General features: G+C 36.2%; 2 protein-coding genes across 8 annotated transcripts; both read right to left on the reverse strand.

Annotated features, from left to right (window-relative positions):
• Positions 1-583: 583 nt before the first annotated feature.
• On the reverse strand, positions 584-3788 carry LOC120003432 (transcription termination factor MTERF2, chloroplastic-like). 6 transcript variants are annotated; one of them, XM_038852423.1, is made up of 5 exons: positions 3545-3788; positions 1982-3155; positions 1677-1788; positions 1425-1532; positions 584-849 (listed from the first exon to the last, which is right to left on the reverse strand). In XM_038852423.1, the coding sequence occupies exon 2, from the start codon at positions 3145-3147 to the stop codon at positions 1999-2001; it is 1149 nt and encodes a 382-aa protein (XP_038708351.1). In that variant the 5' UTR covers positions 3148-3155; positions 3545-3788; the 3' UTR covers positions 584-849; positions 1425-1532; positions 1677-1788; positions 1982-1998. The 6 variants fall into 6 exon arrangements, with proteins under 6 accessions (XP_038708351.1, XP_038708353.1, XP_038708349.1 ...); XM_038852425.1 differs by having other exon boundaries at positions 584-866; XM_038852421.1 differs by lacking the exon at positions 1677-1788 and adding an exon at positions 3277-3359 and having other exon boundaries at positions 3545-3742.
• A 282-nt stretch (positions 3789-4070) lies between these two features.
• Positions 4071-19483, reverse strand: LOC120003883 (NAD-dependent malic enzyme 62 kDa isoform, mitochondrial). 2 transcript variants are annotated; one of them, XM_038853024.1, is made up of 19 exons: positions 19113-19483; positions 18133-18229; positions 17328-17446; positions 15972-16139; positions 14784-14912; positions 13198-13258; positions 12863-12966; positions 12680-12763; positions 11392-11498; positions 10721-10832; positions 9806-9919; positions 8479-8544; positions 6954-7026; positions 6732-6818; positions 6101-6155; positions 5936-6007; positions 5473-5535; positions 5223-5337; positions 4071-4558 (listed from the first exon to the last, which is right to left on the reverse strand). In XM_038853024.1, exons 1-19 carry the CDS (start codon positions 19281-19283, stop codon positions 4484-4486), a joined length of 1872 nt encoding a protein of 623 aa, XP_038708952.1. In that variant the 5' UTR covers positions 19284-19483; the 3' UTR covers positions 4071-4483. The 2 variants fall into 2 exon arrangements, 1 of the variants encoding a protein (XP_038708952.1); XR_005469391.1 differs by lacking the exons at positions 4071-4558; positions 5223-5337; positions 5473-5535 and adding an exon at positions 6342-6404 and having other exon boundaries at positions 5951-6007.
• Between the last annotated feature and the right edge of the window lie 1230 nt (positions 19484-20713).

Below are 20713 nucleotides of genomic sequence, written 5' to 3' on the forward strand. Positions count from 1 at the left end.
CGTTGCGAAGCAATTATCGCATGAGGCGCATCTTATGATTTTTTATCGTCACGCGTTTGGATTTTTTGAAATTGAATCTAAAAGGAAAGTGGGTCCCACAACCACTATAGTCTCAAGCCTCAACGGGCAGATGAGGCTCCCTGTGGGCCCTTCGATATGGTTAAGTGGGCTGGGCTGAACGTTGATATAATTCCAACAATTTCAAATTTGCGAAAGACCTAACGGACGGATGAGTCTAAGTAGGCCCCCAAGTTAGGTTACGTGGGCTGGGCTTAACGTTTATATGCAAGCAAGCATACAACTGTTTTGAGGCCGAGCCCTTTTTCACTACTTCCCTTAAGGGGAGAGTAACGCCAAAAAATAATAATCTAAGAACACAAATGAACCAATTTTAGGAAATTCATGGAGCTTAAAAATATTACTATACAATAAAAAAATTGGTATTTTTTGGGTGGGTTTGGGGTTCTATGGTAATCTAGAGTGGCTGTAATTGGGTTTTAGTATGAGAAAAAAAAATTATAAATTATAAATACGTAGTATTTGAAACAAAAATCAAACTCGAAAAATACATAACAATCCCACATCGTCGGATATAAACAAAACATTCGATATTTTGATCGCTATGAATTTGGTTTTTGTTTCAAATAAAAAAATAGATCGTTGGATTTATTAGACAGAATACTACACAATTATGATTTAAAAAAAAAAAAAAATTGAACGCCTTTCTGGTTTACAGCGGGGTCTGATGTTGTAAAAACTACTGTAGACTCCCGGCACGCGGTAGGCTAATGTAATAATGTAAATATACTGGATCAACGTACTCTTCTTCACCAAATTAATTAATGCCTCCTGCAAATGACAGAATCCTGCCATCAATCAATCTTAGTATCCTAGATAGGGAAAAATGCAACAAATCCAAAATGTACTCGCCAATGAGCCACTGTGGGCACCAGGCCAGTGATAATACCACAAAAAATAAGAAGATCCATTGCTAATATTAAAAATAGAATAGGAAAATCTTAGAGAAGACCATATGTCTTGTTTCCCACCAGTTCAAACCTACTGCATATTAAATATTTCTCGACATTATGATAAGATATGTGGAAAGAAACTCATGTAAGCCGAAGCAGACGCTAGCTGGTAAATGATGTTGCAGAAGCTAAAACATCAGCGCCAAGATGGTGTATGATGTTGCAGGAAGTGTGATACAGAATGGGAAACTTGAACTACGTGTAAGTTCAATTTTACTAATTTTGTGATTATCTGTATTTCATATCAATATATGGGAAAATCGTAGTTTTATTTGAACAAGTCATTAAGAATAACTGAATAGCCATACTGGAGGAGGCATCATCTCATCTCTTTCTTGAGTCTATTCCAGAATCAATCAGCAATATGCACCAGTGAATTAACGGCTATATTACCTGCAAAGTTTCTGGAGCTCACTAATTATGGCATCCCTCTGCTAGGTAATCTTCTATAGCATCCTTCAATGCAGCTACAGCTACCTCCTTCCCTCTGTCTATATGCAGCTGCAATTATGAATCAGGTCAGCAAGCAAACAAGAAAAGAAAACGAAGAAATAGACACGAAGCCAGATTATGGACACTATGGAGCAATATATTGGAGGATAAATTATCATTTAAAAAGTGAAAACGAAGAAGTTAGGTGCATACTGGGCAAATGATACATGATCTCATCAGCTGTCTGCAAGCAGACAGACATAACCAGTTTGCATAAACAAGTTCTCCTACAATCTCTCTTTCACAGCACAACCTTCTTAGGGGACTATTTCAAAAACGATATTGTTAAACAACAATTGCACGCCAAAGCAAGGCTAACTATGAAAATGTGTGAGCATATGACATGTGCTAGCATTAGAGATTGCAGCAACATGGGAAATGCTCTTGAATCAGAACAAAAGGAATACATCAAAATATGGCCAAACAAACTTTTGAGAAAAAAGAAAAATGCTGAGCACCTGGTAGACTTTAAAGTTCAGAAAGGAAAGCCAGTACGCAATCGTCTCTTTGAGGCTTCCGCTAGCCGCTTAATGGCTTTGGCATCCCTATAACACTCCATCAACTCGCTGGCAACTTCCTGGGGGTGACAACTGACAAATACAGCCAAGAATCGTTTTTCTTTCATTCTCATTGCCCTGAACAACTTGGCACCTTTAACTGATGGATAAAGTGCCATTTCGCGTATCTTCTCAGCAATAATCATCCTTGGTCGCAAAACAGTCTCCAGATTGTTGAAGAGCAAAAATGGGTACTGAAGCACCGCATTTGCCGGGAGTTTCATTGTGCCAACGACAAAAGTCATATTTCTCTGAACCTTCTCAATTGACAATGTCAAAACATATGGAGAACGCCCAAAGAGACCCCAAATTTCATCATCTGAAAATCCAAAATTTTCAAAGTTTGCTACCTTTTGGCGGATGGTTTCTAGCCGCGAGACGCCAACAAGGGCAACTACATACTTATACATCTTTGAATCCTTGGACACCCTAGTTTTGCGTATATATTCTCTCTTCTCATCATCAAATGAAGAGCGTGGAATTAATGTTGGCCGTGATAAGAGCATGGGAATCAAATCCACTTTACTGACACCAAGACCTTCATAAATTGCTATAACAGGTATAATCCTTTCATGAAAGTCATACAACAAAAGCGAGGGGTTTCTAATGATGGCTTGGCGAAGAACTTCCCTTGAACCAAACAATGTCATAAAATAATCAAGCCGCTCATCAAAGCAACGATTGATTCGACAACTAAGGAAGCGTGGCCGACAATTGATGATCTTAACAAGGTCATTCGAGGTGAGGCCTAACTCACGAAGTAGATCAAGTTTGGAATGAAGATGACTAAGGTCAGCATTTCTCAAAGAAGGCCGGCGCAAGAATACCGTAGATATGTCATCATCGCTGCAACCCCATCTCCTTAAAACTTCTGCAGAATTGTTTGCCTGCTCTACAGTTTCGTCCTTTACTGAACTTCCAACTTGGGCCTGGCTCAAAGTTGAGTAGTTGGTTGCACTGACGTAAACAGGGAATTTTTGAAGTGGGCTTGGTGACAATGACAGAGTTTTTTGCAGGTGAACAAATTGAAACCATATTTTGATAAAAGCCCCGGGTTTATATTTCATACCGAACTCTGAAAAAGCAAAAAAGGGACTTTATAAAACCAGAATTATAGTTTCATGAATTGAATTACCGGAAAAAAATATTAAAAATGAAAACCTAACATGAATGAAACTGGGTTTAGTTTTGCTTACAAATAAAATGACCATATCGAAGAGACCAGCCTTGAAAGAATGCTACAGGGTTAAACAAGAGAGAACCTTGAAACCTTATTACTCTATAAAAATAAATCAATACGAGATAAGCATCCAAGGGTAGGTTCCCCATGGTTAGTTCTAGCAAATGAAGAGAAATATTGCACAAGTTAACACAGAGGAGAAGAAACAGGCCAGGAAGAGAAAAACGAGCAACGAAGCAAATGAAATTAGCGAAAGCTGCAAAAGGATATCAGAGAAAACTTACCGGAGAGACCCGAGCTGGAGATAGCTCTTAGTAGAGAAGGAGAGAAAGAGGGGATGCACTGGGATCCGAGCTAGTGTGAGAACCCCGGAGACAGGGTACGGGGAGGGTGAGAACGGCGATGCTGCTAGTACTGGAGTTGGATCGTTGGAGGGAAGGGAGAAGCCCTTTTCAACCATGGTTTTTCTTTTTCCCCTTCTACTTGGGCTTTCAACGTAGGGGCCCATTTGTTATGTCTTTAAGTCCAAATGACCCTAAACCTTATAGTTAATAATAATAATGAACAGGCGGTCCACCTGAGTGCTCCTGATGCTGCGTCAAGGCTCCTGCCTAACTTTTATAGAAGAGTTGTATCTCTGCCCCATGCTATGGTTGCGGATTTTTTCTTTGTTCTTGTCACTGGAATTTTCTGTATTGTCACTGGAATTTTCCCGTGTTCACTATTATTATTCTGGAAAATGTCTTTTTTCAATTTTCTTGTTTTCAAGTGATTTCCGGTTTGTAGACCAAAAGTTGAATAAACAAAACATAAAATAAAAGGCCCAAATACTTTTAGCTTGGCTTTAATCTGTTCTGAATTTCACTTACATAGTTACATAGCAATAACAGTGAAGTTCCAGGGCATGCTTTATTGTTGTTATTACAGTGATATCCAGAAAAGAAAAGAAAATCCAGGAAGCTTTACAACAATCTTAGAATACAAGGAAAAATTGTTAGGCTTTGGACAAAATATAATAAGAGATCACTTTTACCACGGAGAGTGACCAGGAAACAAATAATCCTCAAAATAAAGATACACTAAATTCCCACATGTACTTTTATCATGGTCCGGACAAAAAACAACCTTCAAGAGTTGCATTTGGCATTGCTCTTTGATCACGCCTTGCAACGCAGGACGAATTGATGGAAGCTTTTCATTTTTGTTTCAGGGAGGATGAAGTTTCAATCATTCTTGTAAACTAATGTGGGGTATTCTGGACTCCACATGTTGTCCTTGACATAATTTAGAAGTTCCTCCTGCAAATACGAAATTTAGACCATTAGTGATCTCACATTACAATCCAATTATCATAGCAAACCTTCAATCAGACTATATGTATGAAATAAACTAAATTAACTTTAAAAAAAAAAAAACACACTATTATGGCTACTTGGCCACTGATACCAGCAGCACAAAAGTCCTCGCTAAGATCAGCAAAATCGATAATCAGCATAAGAAAATCTTCCAGAAGACCTATATGATATGATTTCTAGAGCGTCCAACACCAATGCTACCACTCAAAACACTGTAACTGTTATCAGGAGAGAAACTCATTCAAACTTGGTCTTATATATTGAGTTCCTTACTTTTAGAGCTTTGGAAATGCATTTTTTTTTTGAGAATTTCTTTTCAAGATTATCATAAATAGAGGGTTATCTTGTTAAATAAAGTTGTTTCATTTTTCAATATAATATACGGGTATATCAGTAATCCAAGTCCTTAAAAACCCTTCAAAACCCATCAAAATTCAATTCCGAAGCATGGGTGGTTCTAAGTTTCAAACGATTCAAAACCCATGTTTACAACCCCCAAAACCCATATCACCAAAAACCATACTTTCAAAACTCAAAATCCAATCACCAGAACTCCCAAACAGACCTAAGAGATCACGCAAAAGCGAGGAATGTGCTATATGTGTACCCGATTAAGTTTCCGAAGCTCGCGAGCATCCATGTCGCGATATCCTTCCGCTAGGTCCTCTTCTATTGCTTCTTTCACCACAGCAGCAGCTACCTCCTTTGTTATATCCCGTATACTACAGATACGAAACAGGTTAACTGGTATACAAAGTCATCAAGAGTATATGCTTTCGAATCCCTTGAATATGTAAAGGGAGAAAGAAATAGAGAAAAAAAGGAACAAAATTTAATAAAGAAGCCACATGATGTACCGAGATATTGAAGGATATATGATTCCCCTGACAACCTCGTCTTCAGTCATGTATGCAGCTAAGCTGTAAATTACAATTGAATGTCAGAAAGAACAATATCATGTCAACTAAAATTTTACCGTCAAGGAATCATCAAAATTTAGAACTATTGTTTTACAACATATGAACGTAAACAGCTCTCAGATTCTTATAGCAAGAACTTAGGGCTGGCTTTTTCTGAGGTGCAAAAGATGTGAAGGGGATGGATTGCTTTCGTTGCTCCATGCTCAACTTTTTTGGTTTTCATGAGTTTTTTTTCTTTTTACTAACGGAACCTAGATGAGAATTTCTAACATATAATTGTTTACACGTTTTCAGGATTCCTTCTGAACCTTTTGGGTCATCAATAATTCCAGAAGTCCATCATTGCTACAAAAATTCATCTCACAAAGGCTAATTTTAGAAAAGGAAAGAAGAAGAATACCACTCTGCTGCAGCCTGTAGCATGCCATCGGAGATGATCCTAGAGCCAGAAAGAAGAGTACCAAGTCCAATACTGCAGATAGATACAAGAACAATAATAAAAACATGAGTATAAGAATTAAACTGAATTCCTCTTTCCTAATAGATAGGTGGTCAGAAAACTAACCCTGGAAAGAGATACATGTTGTTTCCCTGATTGCTGTGGCCAATATGTCCATTTCCTGTGTCATTTGAGGATTAGAATTTAGAAAAGCTCTTCAAATCATGTGAGAATTCTAAGAAAATATAAAATTCTATATCAATATATGTCACTAAATCAAAACACGTATCCATCCAAAGTTCCAATGAAATTTAAGCTTCTTCTTATCACTAGATTATAATCAGAATGCAGTTGCCAAGACACTAACCTTGTTAATTTTCCGTCATTTAAATGATTTCTTACTTGCGCCACAACTCCCTATGGCCCGGCCCTTTAATTTAAATCAAATTTAAAAGAACAATCAGGGTCAAATCAAGCTGAAGTTTGGATTCTAGCACCCGATGAATATCCGCACAAACCAACTAATAATTCCTTATTGGTCCATCTTCAAATTATTCAAATACTATATCGAAAGCAGTTGAATGCATCCAACAAAAATTTGTAATAGTATTTGCAATCAAAGACATGATGCATCGAAATAAAGCAGTGCAAAGTGAGCATGGAACACCTGTAGGATGTGAAATAAAGCATCAATTCATTCTAAACTACAAGCTTTATGCAGGGAAAAAGAATACCACAATATTTTCTTGAGACATACCAAGATCCACATCTTTGAATGGGCTTCCACTAGCAAATATAACATTATCACCCACAATGGAAAATGCTTCTCCAGGGGTGCATTCCGCTGCCAAAGAATTAGAGAAGATAAGGTAATCAACCATGACCCTATGTTTGTGACAGTGTAAACTAGCAAACCATTTTTCTCTAACCCATCAACAGGAGACTAAAAACAACAAAAAGAAATCCAGAAGTGCTATACCATTTTTTGTAGGATTTGACATTGCAAAGATGGCAGGTCTAGTAGAAGTTGAACCTTTGAGGGCCTCCAATACCTATAATAACCAATGCACAACAACATCAATTCCATAAAATAAGATAGGATAAAAGAGTAGTAAGAATGTTTTCTAAATGATCTCTTGCACTTAAAAGTTGGAGTTTGCTGTGATCTCGACCCAGATGCAAAAAATTCAGTAAATCCTCTTCAGATGCAAATTAAGAAGTCAATCAAATTCAAATATCTTAGCACTTTTAATGTCCACCAAAGCAAGCTACGAACACCAACTTGTAGAATACCAAGTACATGCATACTGAAGAAGAAAACCAATAAGACAACATATTTTACTCATTGATGAAGAGATAATCCCCATCAGTGGGAACTTCTGGTCGCCTAATATAGTATGATCACTGAGCTAAGACATGTCTAGGGAGACTCAACAAAGACCTTGTAGAAAAGAGAGTGGCAATGCATCACTGCTTGCTGCCAATCCTAAGCTGGGTGATTTTCCGTTCATGCGACACACAAATGTAAGCAATAAGTCATCCCTTTTCCATGCCAGGCGCTGCTGAGTCATATCCTTTGCACGCTGGTTTCAACACTCTCTCACCCTCTGAATTCTCCATCTTGCCCTCTTCGACAGTCACTTTTCATTCCCCTACAATTTTTAGCTCCCTAGGGAAAATGACGCATTGCTTTCCTTTCTCCACACTCCATTAGCTTTCCAAATAATGCATTATCTTGTACAAGAAACCTGACCTGACCAAGAAGCACCTCATCGTTTTAATACTCCAGTGCAGAGGTAACTATTTTCCAACATTGATGACATTCCTTCACCTGTGCTCGTGAATGATATGATTATACAGGATAGGAGAATAATGTTTTCAGAGAAAAAGACAGGCCCAATACAAAGGATAGCTCCAAGAAGCAAGACCAATCTTTCGGTCAAGGAGAAATCTGTCCTTCATGCACATATGCACACTCCATTAGTTCTCCAAGAATCCAAATAATGCATTATTTTGGTCAAGAAACCTGATTGGACCAAAAGCAACCCCTCGTGTCAATACTCCAGTGCAGAGGTAACTATTGTCCCACATCAATGACTTTCCTTCACCCGTGCTTGTGTGATATGATGATACAAGATAGGATAATAACATCTTAACAGAGAAAGACAAGTCCAATACAAAGGATTGCTCCAAAAAGCAAGACCAATCCTTCGATCAAGGAGAAATCTGTCCTTCACGCACATATCAAAATGTCTCAAACACAAAAAAGACAGGGCTCATTCATTCTTACAAGAGTCAACACTCATATTGTAACTCTTTAACCAGCAGACAATTTTTTTTGAATGATAAAATAAATTTTTATTCTGAAGGCTACTTAAATTCTAACTGGACTTACTAGAAAAATAATAAACTGCCTACTACAACATGTTTCAAACATACAAACTATTATTACCCGCTGTACATATGTATTCCAAAACCCTCAAGAATTAGTCATGAATTCCTACCTCTTCAGAGAACAGTCCACCAACAGCTGATAATCCAAGAAGCACATCGGGCTTCACTTGCCGTACCTGATTAGTACAAACATGAGCACTTGAAACCAAAATGCGTAACCAACAGCAACACTGAATGGAGTCTTTGATTCACCAATAAGAAGTTCATTACTCGTGCTTGATAAGACACTCCCACTTTAATATATCCATTGCAATAATGACTTGAAAAGAATGTATTGAAATAATTACTTGACAAATATGTATCGCAATTAGTAAAAGGTAAAAAGGTATATAACTCCAGTGCACAAGGCTTCTGCAGTGGCAGGGTCAGGGACATGCAGGATGTACCGCAATCAATACGAGAAAAAAAAATTAAGGAATTCAAACCATATGCATATACCGCCTTTTTAGCAGAAATTCTTAGGACTTGACGCTAATGCTATAAATTCTTCTCTTTTTTTTAATGGGAAACCAAGAAGGTGCAGCAAAAATTAAAATGGGCTACACAGATAGCATCAAGTAAAAAAGTTGTTATGCAAAAAAGACCAATACTTAACACCATCAAACTATTTGCAAAAAAAGCAACTACTGAAGATTTTTTGGAAGGCCAATTCTGAATTCAAAGTGAGGCATAAGTCTATTGAGGTAGGCAATCACATGATCTTAGTTGGCGCATAAGTTAAAGATTAATAATACACAGCAGCACTGCAGCAGAAGTGCAAGATATGTGTAACATGACAGTGAGGTAGTTGGGATTTTCTTTCTCCCCTTTTGGCTGTGGATGGAAGGACTATGGCAGTGAGAATTCAGCTATGATGTTCACAAGTGTCTTCTAAAATAAATAGCAGATGAAGACAAAATAAGTATATTACACAGTATCAATTGCAGGGAGAATAAACTAAGTTTAAAGACACAGGATGAGAAGATAAGAGTTTATTTCATTCAAGTGGCATGTGTAGGTTTCTTATAAGGTAAAAAAGTTACAAATTTACACTACGCCATCCAATGATAACCATATCCATCATTTCAGCCTGTCTGTCAGAAAGTTCTTCATCAGTAATCAAGGAACTAACAACATTTGACAGCTCAAACGGGATTTTAATCAAGCTGAAATACACATCATTCTCATTTTATCTAGCATACTTGCTTAATTTAAACGTTAGAAAAATGCTGACTAAGTTTTCTTTTTTTAATTTTTTATTAATGAAAAAAATCAACAAAAAAGGGGAGGGTGTGGCGAAGAGAACTTTACCCCCATGGCCCCATCTACTTCCATATAAACACAAAATAATGTCACATCTAAAAAGGTAATTCTAAAATCATGAAAAATGTCACAAACCACTTCCACAAGACTTGCGCCTTCTCTGAGGCCTTGCCGGTCAGATTCTTTGACTTTCTTGGCAAATGGAAGTGCATCTGCATCAATATTTTCGCGTGACTGTGTGATGAGACCCTACATATATAGAACAGGAACAAATTTATTTTTCACATCTTTCTGGAAGATAAAATCCACTAAAAAGAATGAAAAGAAAACAGACCAAAGTGCTCATCCTTATAAAAACAATGTCGCTAGAAAAAGATGCAAATGCAATTTGTACAAATGAATCATAAACTAAAGCATGAGAGCACAACTTCTTGATGCAGAGAAGCAGATAAACTGGCTTGACAAGGTAGTATGTGAAACATTAAGTAAAACCATACGACTCTAATACAGCAAGAAAATTTTGAATTGTAATGGACTAAAAGTTTGGGAAGCATGGATACCAGACACAGGATTTCAAGTATGCATTGTGCTAAAGTTTTTATATTAAAAGGGAAGAAAATAGGATGAATATGAAGATAACTATAAGACATAACAGAATCACACACCCGAGAATAAGAAAGCCTAAAGAATAAGAGAATCGTCCTTGAACTTAAGACTGGTATTTATTAAAAAGTCAATAACCAGTAAATCATGAAGAAAAGGCAAGTAACACCTATTGTTACCAAAAGTCTAGTCTGCTGTATTAAGGATGCAAGTAATTGTAAAGCATGGTATAAAACAAGCAGATTAAAATGAAACATACAGAAAATTTTAAGCTTGTAACAGAAGCCTCCATTTTCTTCTCTGTGATGACATCTTAAGAAATAAGCTAAAATTTATTTATGGAACCCCAGTTCATGACAAGCTCATGAAAATGTTGCCAATATGTTGCACATTTGCCGCCCATGGAATTACTCTGCAAGACAATGGGGATTATTTCTCAATTCTCACCTCAGCATCAACTACCCAGAATTGACTCGTTGCACTATTAAAAGCAGACTCATTATTTCCCAACATCCTTGCCATGGTTTTCCTAGCAGCATTGAGAACTCCAATTCCTGCACTGAAGCAATACCGTTAATAAGCAAACAAGTCTTGATAATTTGTAACAAGCATGTAAGCGCTTAGAATCACTCCCCACAAAAATTATGATTTCAAGGTATGGTAAAGCATTGGGAAGGATTAGGATGAAGAAAATGACTCCTCTAGAGGAAGGGCAAACTACAAATTTAAAGAAATGCAATGAAGGAAAAACTGAAAGTACATCCCATGAGCAAATTGAGTCACAAAACCAAAGCTAAAAGCTAAAATTTTCATTCATACTGATAAAAATATTAAAAGAAAATAATCTGAAACCATACATCGACTCATACTAGTCTCCACTTCTAGACGGATGATTATAGTAAAAAAAGTAAACAACACTCGAGCACAAGACTCCCACAGTAGGCGGGGTCAGGAACATGCAAGATGTACGTTGACCTTGCCTCCACATATTCGCTGTTTCCAGAAATTGAACATGTGACCTCTAGGCTGCACCCCTGCAACTTTACCACTAGGCCACATGTTCACCTGTTAGGCCAGATGATTATAATAGAAATAAAAGAATATGAAAAACAACCAACCTTCCAGCACCAGCAACAACAATCTTTTGTTTTGGAAAATCAATCATCGGCCTTCCTTGTGCTCTTACAGCACCTAGAAGACCAGCAAGCGCGACTCCTGCTGTACCCTATATGATGAATGGACATCAAATCATGCAATTAGGCAATCCAAATTCTTTATAAATCACAGAAACAAATGAAATGTTCACCCAAGTATGACAAAGAAAGTTATAATAATTTTAAAAAGGGATGCTTGTCCAAAGGATGGATATTTAGACCTTAATAACAATAAAAAACCTTCAAACCTTAACATGAAAATTTCAGTTAACCAAGATTGGATTCTGCAGAATCCTATGTCATTGAAATGAATGAACCGAGTTCATCTGTGCTCACCGCTCAGTTTATTAAAATTAGATTGAGCAAAACATTTAGAATTGCAATGTTTTTATTTCCCATTAATATTTCCTTCTAACTAGTAACACTTCCAAACCAATATGAATGGCCTCTAAGATAAACAAAGTAAAACCGCAAAACTGGACAGGACTTCCTCTTGTTCGAACAAGGTTCTTTTTTTTGTTCTTCCAACTTCTCTTCCTTTCTTTGTCATGAAACTAGGTGTGTTTAGCAATAGATTAATTTTATAAGAGCAATATGGCCATCCATAATTGGTTGAAAAATGATTGATATAAGCTGGGCACAGAAGATCAGCATTCATAATGTAAGAAGTGACAGAAAGATAGGTAGTGTAATATTTGTTAATATTAGTTACTGTCATACAACCGAATAAGTTAACTTGTTGGATTGGGGCATTTCACCGCATTTATATATATATTCTAACACTTCCCCTCAAGTTTGGACTGAACAATCCGACGGCCCAACACTTGCACAACAAACGAGACTCAACATTAGGGCTACTCTCAGACAAGGCCCTCACTTGGGGCAACAACAAACACACACAAAGGCCCACACTTGAGGCAACGATAAATAGGGATTTAAATTGCGGAAGTTAAGGTTTGAACCCAAGACCTCCTGCTCTAATACCATGTTAAGATTAGTTACTTTGATATTTAACCCAATAAGTTAACTTGTTGGGTTGTGGAATTTCATATCTTTTACATATATTCTAACAATATTATTTGTCTTTATCGTTCCCATATTAGCAGTCATGTACCATTTATTCTTTCACATGCTACACACTAGAGTTAAGATGCATAGGTAGTCTGACAAATGCTTCTATACCAAAAGCGGTGTCATATAGTATACACCTGTAATCATTATCCAATCATGATTAACAAAGAGAGATAATAACCTGGACATCATCGTTAAACATTCGATAGGTATTTCTATACCGTTGCAACAACTTAAAGGCCCATTTGCTTTGGAAATCTTCAAACTGCATAAACATGAGTGTTAATAAGTTGAGCAAAGCAATGCATTCTAACTTTCTAAGCGCTAATTGATAAGACCAATATGCTAAAGGAATTTAAATCACCTGCACAATCACATTCGGCCAACGAGTAAATACTGCCTCCATGAACTCATCAATGACCGCAACATACTCATCGCCATCAAGGCGGTGTTCTTGCAATCCCAAATCTATTTATAGGAACAACAGTGTTATTGTCTTGTTATGGCAAAAATATAAGCCTGAGAATTTGTAAATGCTGAAACCATTTCTACAATAGATGTAACAATTACGAAAGAACCTAAAAGCTCCATTATTCTTTGAGCCTTGCATGGTGAGGTCCAAGCTTAAAACTAAGGATTTTTAGTATCATTTTGTATGTTGAACCAGAAGTTGCAGTAAGTGAATATTGACATGCTTACACAAAGGGTCTTTCAGAAGCTTCTCATTGTTTGTCCCAACATCAATCATGACAGGAAGAACCTAATAAAGAGCACCAAAACAAGGAACGTGATTAAGATAATCTAAGACTTGTTAAAAAGATGCATAAAGTACAAAAAATATATAAGCATTCGTCAAGCAAAAAAACCACATATTATAGATAACATGAAATAAGTGACATAATATTCGAATGCTACTATCTCAATCACATTTCTAATGCTCAGTGCAGAAAGTTAAGACTTGAGAAAGTAAAAGTGGGATATGCTAAGATTCGAAGAACAATGCAGATAAAGATGTGTAAGTAAGAAACAAAGAAAAATATGGTTACAAAAGGAATTGATGGAAAGTGCAGCTTTAGACAGATTGAAAGGAAAATAAGAATTCGGTTGGACTACATATAGTTCAGATTAAGGATTCAAGTAAATGGCCACTAATATTTGGAATTAAGGTTCTGAAGATGAATCGCATCTCTTTGATCTTAACTCTTCAATGAAATCAGCATTTGCCCAACAATTTCCAATATACTATTATAGCTGTGACTCAAAACCCACTCTCAGAGTACAAATAAAATGTGAGAAATATATGAGACATAATTTTGTACTTATTGCACTAAAATATTGAACATCAATGATATAAGGTGACTATCCATATGCATTGGAAAAGAAATTTTTTTTAAAAAAAAGTAATACACAGTATCTAAGCTTAGATGGCAAATCAAGGTTCCTCCAAAAGCCTCAAAATTTCTGTCATAGTTGATTTCTATTTTCAGTGAGAAAAATGTCTAATCAGGAGACAAAATGAAATTAAAATACACTTATAACAGTAGAAAGAATTTCTCCAGTTTGCTTAAAAAAAGGAATTTCTACTAGTCACATTATCTGCTATGTAACACTGTTTAAGGAGATGCTTCAATATGTTATTTAAATCATATAGTGAGTTTTATCTTTGAGGACAGTTGGAATACTATAGTTTTTCCACCCATAATTGAGTTAAATAAATTCAACTACCTTCAACTATTAAATGGTGCACAAAAACAAAAACTATAAAACGTGTTAAGATTAGTTACTTTGCCATTCAACCTAACAAGTTAACTTGTTGGGTTGGGGCATTTCACATCAGTCATACATATTCTAACACTCCCCCTCACGTGTAGGCTTGGCAACCCGACGGCCCAACACGGGCACAACAAACAAGGACCAACACTAGGGCAACAACAAATACACACAAAGGCCCACACTTGGGGCAACAACAAATTAGGGGTTTAAATTACGGAAACATAGGTTTGAACCCTAGACCTCCCACTGCGATACCATGTTAAGATTAGTTACTTTGCCACTCAACCCAATAAATTAACTTGTTAGGTTAGGGCATTTCACATCATTTATACATATTCTGACAAAATGGAAAGGGTCAAAAAGAAACACCTTCTAAAGGATGACCATAAATTCAGAGGACACTTTATGCAAATGTTGTAACAGCATATATGTACTCAATAAAGAAAGACACCGATCTTTCCAGAAGCATGATAAATAGATAAAAAAAATGTGCAACCAAAACCAAGGTATACCCTTTGAGGATTTATTCCAGCAGCAGCAACATATAAATCTAGCTTTCCAACTCCAATTCCCATTCCCTGAACTCCAAGATCTCCAAGACCCAATATTCTGCTCCCATCCGTCACGACAATCATATCAACCTGAACTCACCCAAAGGGAAAGAAAAAGGGGGAAGGAGAAGGAAGAAAGAAAAAACTGTAAATATCTGTGGATGATTATTTTGAAGTCATTTACATCACTTGAAACCAGGTTCTATTATCAAACTGAATTTTTTATAGAGCACCAAAACTGAAATCTACATAGATAATATTAATGTTCATTGGAACAATATGTCTAAAAGTTTTTTGATTGATCAACAGGGGATGGTGGATTTGAACCCCTGCCCTTTCACACATTATATCTTTATAATCACAAATGTAAAGATCATGCGTCAGATAACACTAACCATTATAGAGAGTATAACTAATACAGAGCACAACATGAATCATTAGAGCCAAAATCATCAAAGCTTTCATATAATCAATTCCTACATACGAAGCATTAAACTTTTCATTGTCAAGAATCAATCAATAGTTTATATGTAAAGGTAAACAACACTTGTGCATAAGACTCTTGCAATGAGCGGAATGAAGGACAAGCAAAATTTACACAGACCTTACCCCTCACATAATATGTGGAGAGGATGTTTCCAAGAATTGAACCTGTGACCTCTAGATTGCTTTCTTGCAACTCTACCACTGGGTCACATGTTCGCCAGTGATTTTTTATTTTATATGTAACCAAAAGAATTAGCATTTAGAAGTATATCTAAATATTCTGAAAAATGTTTTCAAAATGGCTGAAATTCAAGCAAGAGATTTGACAAAATCAATTTCATATGCAAAACATTTTGCAGACCTTAATTGCTTCAACTGAATTGATTGGTTGAGAAACATATAAAATAAAATATCAATCCAACACTTCGATGAGTTTTTATAAACAAAACTGAAGTTTAGCACGGTGCTAAATTATAAATACATTATTAAAGCCAGAAGTGACAAGAATTAGACTGCATTTTTAACGAAACAACTATGCAATGTACCAAATAATAAAAGAGATAACGCAAAAATCTTGCATTAACAGCAACTGATCCACGACAGCAATCAAGTCAACAAATAGAAAAGTGATAACTTGACTGAACCATGGACACGCATTAAGACCTGCTCAGCCGGCCAGTTATAAACCATAGACATCATCTCTCCACGATCTTCAGCACTGAAATACATACCCCTAGGCCTTCTAAACAACCCGCCATAGTTCTGGCAGACAAGACCAACAGTCGGAGTATACACGACGGGTGCATATTCCTCAATGTTAGCAATAAGAACCTGTCAGGTACAGCAAGTAAAGTTATGATCCAAGATGTCCTTCCATTAAACAAGGAGAAAGTCTTAAATGTAGAAAAATAATGCAGTTGCGATACTAATTCTCATGACTAATCTCTTGGAAAGGCCATCAAAGTGACAGAGAAAATTGAATGTAATGGTAAGATTATATTTGGTAAATATGCTTGTTACACTTAGGTATCTTATCATGCAAGTTTTGGTTACGTACATAAGCCTTTCAATGCAATGAGAGAGGATTATGGTGGATCAAATAACTCCAAATTTTCAAAAGGCCTCCGCCTTGCAGCTCTGTTTTAACATCTTTCCCACCTAAACGCGAGATTAAAGGTGTAATTATCCTATTCTCTTAATTTTATTCACTCTAGTTTCCGTCTAGATGTTAGACAAGTAGACATCCTGTTAGTACGCTGACATGTGTCATAAAACAGTAAATGGTCTATGTCCATTATCCATATCAAACTTCAATGTGTGCCTAACTCTGCGAACTCTAACCTCAAAGAAATAAGATAAAGTTTCCACCTCAAAATTTCACTAGATAAAGACACCTCCTTAACCCATAAGAGTGAAACTGATTCTGCTGATGGAGATCTACACCATTAAGTTGCAACTTCTTTTCTTATCAAAAAACACATATCTTGTCAGCGAGAAGTATCATAAAATGACAAATCATATCATTAACAAAATTCCATAGGTGAGCAGCAACAAGTCCCAATAAAGGAAGGCATTGCTTCAGCAGTTCAAATACGTATGAATCCATCAGTCATACAATTAGGCATCGTCATGGTGTTTAAATATGACAACCACAAATATAAAAGACTATCTATCTATATGTGCACCTTAACTCGATATCAAACCTTCAAGTTTAACATGCCATATCTTAACTCATACCTTGTAAATGATTACATGGGTTGCAGACTTGCAGTGCAACCCTTGGGTGCCCTTTCATACATTTTACTTTTCATTCAAAAAAAATATAGGTCGAAGATAACTAAAACATGAGACAGATTCATACTCCATGCCATACATCTAATAACTGAGGGAAGCTTATATTGTTGAACTGTAACTAGCAGGTAGGTTTAATTTTTGCTTGCACGAATAAGACTGGAGAAATGTTGTGTCATCTGAGAGATGCTAGATTATCCAAAACTAATGCAGACAAAAGGCACACACCTTATAGTACATTGTCTCATTCCGATCATGCAACCGATTAAGTATTCGCCACTTAGCCAATGCATTTGGATCAGATGGTCCATCTCTTGCTTGAACTTCAAGCCTCTTCAGGTCAACCACTGTTAATAAAGAAATGTCAACACGGGTAATGGTGCAAGATAAGAGTACTAAGTGAAGCTGCATTATTAGAGATAAAAGATAACATTTTCTAAACATGAAATTAACCCATGAAAGAAAAATGTTATTCCACCAGGCTCAGTGGCTTACAGTCCAACATACATAATAATTCCTTAATATTTTGTCCATATACAGTTCTTTTTTATGCAATCAGCTAATATATATGTAACTACATTGGTAAAATTTTATGCTTCAATCAGTCAAGCAGTCAACTATAAGTCAGCACTAATACCATTTATTAGAAGTGGTATAATAGTCAAACCATCACCTGTCAAATCCCAGGTTCTATGGGTCATAGGTTCATGAACTTCAAACCTCTAGAAAATGAAAATACTTCTAAAATGAAACTGTGACATTCCAAAACAAAAAAGTTAGGGATTGCCCAGTCCCACCATATCAAAGGAGATATCTCTAAGCAGTGACACAATTAAAATGTTAATTTTCTCATAAAGGAGTTTTAAAATTTTAAAGATAAAAATTTAGCAAAAAAATAACAATCTTCTCAAAGTCCATAAACAGTACGAAATGCCCTCTTTTGAAAAACTACTGCAAGTAAGCTGAAACTTCACTGTAGAATGTTAAAATGCAAGTGGGAGATAGAGAGAGAGAAAAGGGATTGAGAAGTTACTGAAGCGTTCAATTTGTTGTTCTGAAGACATGACATTTGGAGGAAGAAGTCCCCGAAGATCGAGACGATCCCGTTCCGTCATGGAAAATGCTGTTCCCTAGTACACAGATAAAAAATCAATCACAATTAGCTGAATTTTAGAGATAGGATCAATACATTTTTCCTTTACTTTTATGCTAGAAACCAAAGCCATGTCGATTAGTACTGCTTACAAAATCCTGAATTTCAACAAATGACTTGACTAGAAACCTATGACCCAGAGACATAACAATTCCATATGAGAAGATATAGATAATAAGAATGTTGACAAATCAACCGACAATTTCTCATATATGAAAAATTCTAAATTGCGCCATTTTACCACCTTGAAGGAAGCTTCTACAAACTGGCACGATGTAATTAAGAAGAAAAAAAAGTATTGAATCTTGATTTTGAGTAGAAGTAATTTGGGTCGGTGAGTCGGGTCTCTTCCAAGAGTGTGAGCTCCCGCATATAAATGGGACATAAAGAATTCCTAGTAACACCTGTTCAGACCGCGTATGTGGGAGTCTCTCAATAGTTAGAGTGTAACCAGTCAGTTTGTTGTCTCACTTAATCTATTGCAAAGTATAACTGCAATCTCAATAAAATGTTGACTCAGCCAATCATTCATTGTTTCTAAATCTTATAGGTGATAACTCAACTATGATCAGCAAACAAATAAATGAATCCAAATAGAACCAACAAGTGAAATTAACCAGAAGCGCAAGACGTAAACAACAATTAGCCTATTCTACGTCCATAAAAACTTGGATTGCAAGTAAATTATAAAGAACTTGTGTGAACATATAGCATCAACCATCCAATACAAGTTCAAATTACCAAATAAACCAATGCAATGTTTATAAACTGAGAAATCAAGTAGATCAATCCAGTTCTTATACTTAACAGGAAACTAAGAGTCACAAACCGGAAGAGGAGTAGTTGATTGTCTTTTCTACCTTATTAAACCAAGGATCGTGGAGTATATCGAGGCTGCGCTTGTGAACAATGGTAGGTCTATGGCCCTCGATCGGAGTGAACCATCTGGTCTGCGTATGCAACGCCGGGTTTATCATCCCCTGTTTGAGTCGTTGGATCAGAGACGAAGATGATCTGATCTGGTTCGACATTCTTGCTCTTCTCTCTCAGGAAAAAAAATCAAACTGATGAAGCAGATCGGAGCCCTAAGAAGCCCGATACTACTGAAGAAGAAGAAGACTGACTTCGAAGTGGAAAATCTTCTCAATCCGGATCTGGTCGCTGCGTCAAACTTCCTTTTTTCGTTTGTTTTTTCTTATTTTTATTTTTCGTGGTCGAAGAAGGACGCGCATCCCTCGTGGCATTATGACGAAGATGGTGACCTATAAACTCTGCGGGACCAGGCCCCTCTTTGTTAGACTCGGCCCAAATTACTTGGGCCCCAACATTACGAAAACAGGCCCAATGAGCGTAGATTTATTACACGATCGTGCCGATGACTATTATTAATGGGCTTGTTTGGGAATGCTGTGAGGTGCTGTGAGGTGTGGTATGGTGCTGTGAGGTGAGTTGAAACGCAAAAGTCTGTTTGGCACATAAATTTTAAAACTGTGGTGCGGTGCGGTGTGGTGCTGTGATGTGCGTTTGACGTATCTAAATTATGGTTATATTAGATAACTAATAATATTAATATAAAATCACTTATACATTAATCTAAAATAAAATAATTGACTTAATTTGATTACGTAGGACAAGTCAACATATATTGTAAGTGTTTGGGAGTGTGGTGAGGTGTGGTGAGGTGCTGTGAGGTGAAAAGTTGTGGTGCTGTGAGGTGAGTTGGAACGCAAAAGCCGTTTGGCGTGTCACAAAAAACTGTGGTGCTGTGAGGTGTGTTGCAACTGAACACAGTTGTTCAGTTGCAACACACTGCCAAACTCATACATTATCTATTGGATTCAACATTTTTTCATCTTTCCTATCGTTTTTGATTGTGTGATTTCTTTTTTCTCTTGTTTAGTTGGGAGCTTGCGGAAAGTGTTAACAAAAATTTTAATTTTTAATAAATACTATATAGAATTATAGAGTTCAACTACAATTACCATATAGATCACCTAGAAATTATTCTTTTAATATATATATATACATAGAGGATTTCTTCTATACGCACTTAAAATATGCACCTATCACCATTGATTTGAAACATGTGAGACCCAAAGTAGTGGACCCAACTTTTCATTTCACACATCTACACCCTTAAATAGTGGTGCATATTTTAAGTGTATAAATTAGGTACTTATAGGAGAATTCTTTATATAATATATGTATATAGTAATGGAATATAATTACATTAATCAAGTTTAGTATTACCATATATATTGTTATAGAGTTCAACTACAATTACCATATAGATCACATAGATTTATTTGGTGTAATATATAAAGCTCAATGTATATGTACTTCACTATAGGTATTTATTATTATTTTACTCATACATTATTTTTATTACTCAAAATAAAACGCAATATCGATTCTAACAATATTTTAAACATATTTCTAAATAATTTATTTAATGTGAGTG

Source organism: Tripterygium wilfordii, chromosome 8 (assembly GCF_013401445.1).
Source record: "Tripterygium wilfordii isolate XIE 37 chromosome 8, ASM1340144v1, whole genome shotgun sequence".
NCBI classification, from domain to species: domain Eukaryota; kingdom Viridiplantae; phylum Streptophyta; class Magnoliopsida; order Celastrales; family Celastraceae; genus Tripterygium; species Tripterygium wilfordii.

Excerpts from the sequence above, each read along its gene's own strand:
- LOC120003432 (XM_038852423.1), bottom strand. The coding sequence starts at position 3,147 with ATGAAATATAAACCCGGGGCTTTTATCAAAATATGGTTTCAATTTGTT.
- LOC120003883 (XM_038853024.1), bottom strand. The coding sequence starts at position 19,283 with ATGTCGAACCAGATCAGATCATCTTCGTCTCTGATCCAACGACTCAAA. Across the intron at positions 12,764-12,862 it reads GGCCGAATGTGATTGTGCAG|TTTGAAGATTTCCAAAGCAA; the intron begins GTGATTTAAATT and ends ATGTTTATGCAG. Across the intron at positions 8,545-9,805 it reads GCGCAAGTCTTGTGGAAGTG|GTACGGCAAGTGAAGCCCGA; the intron begins GTTTGTGACATT and ends TGTACTAATCAG.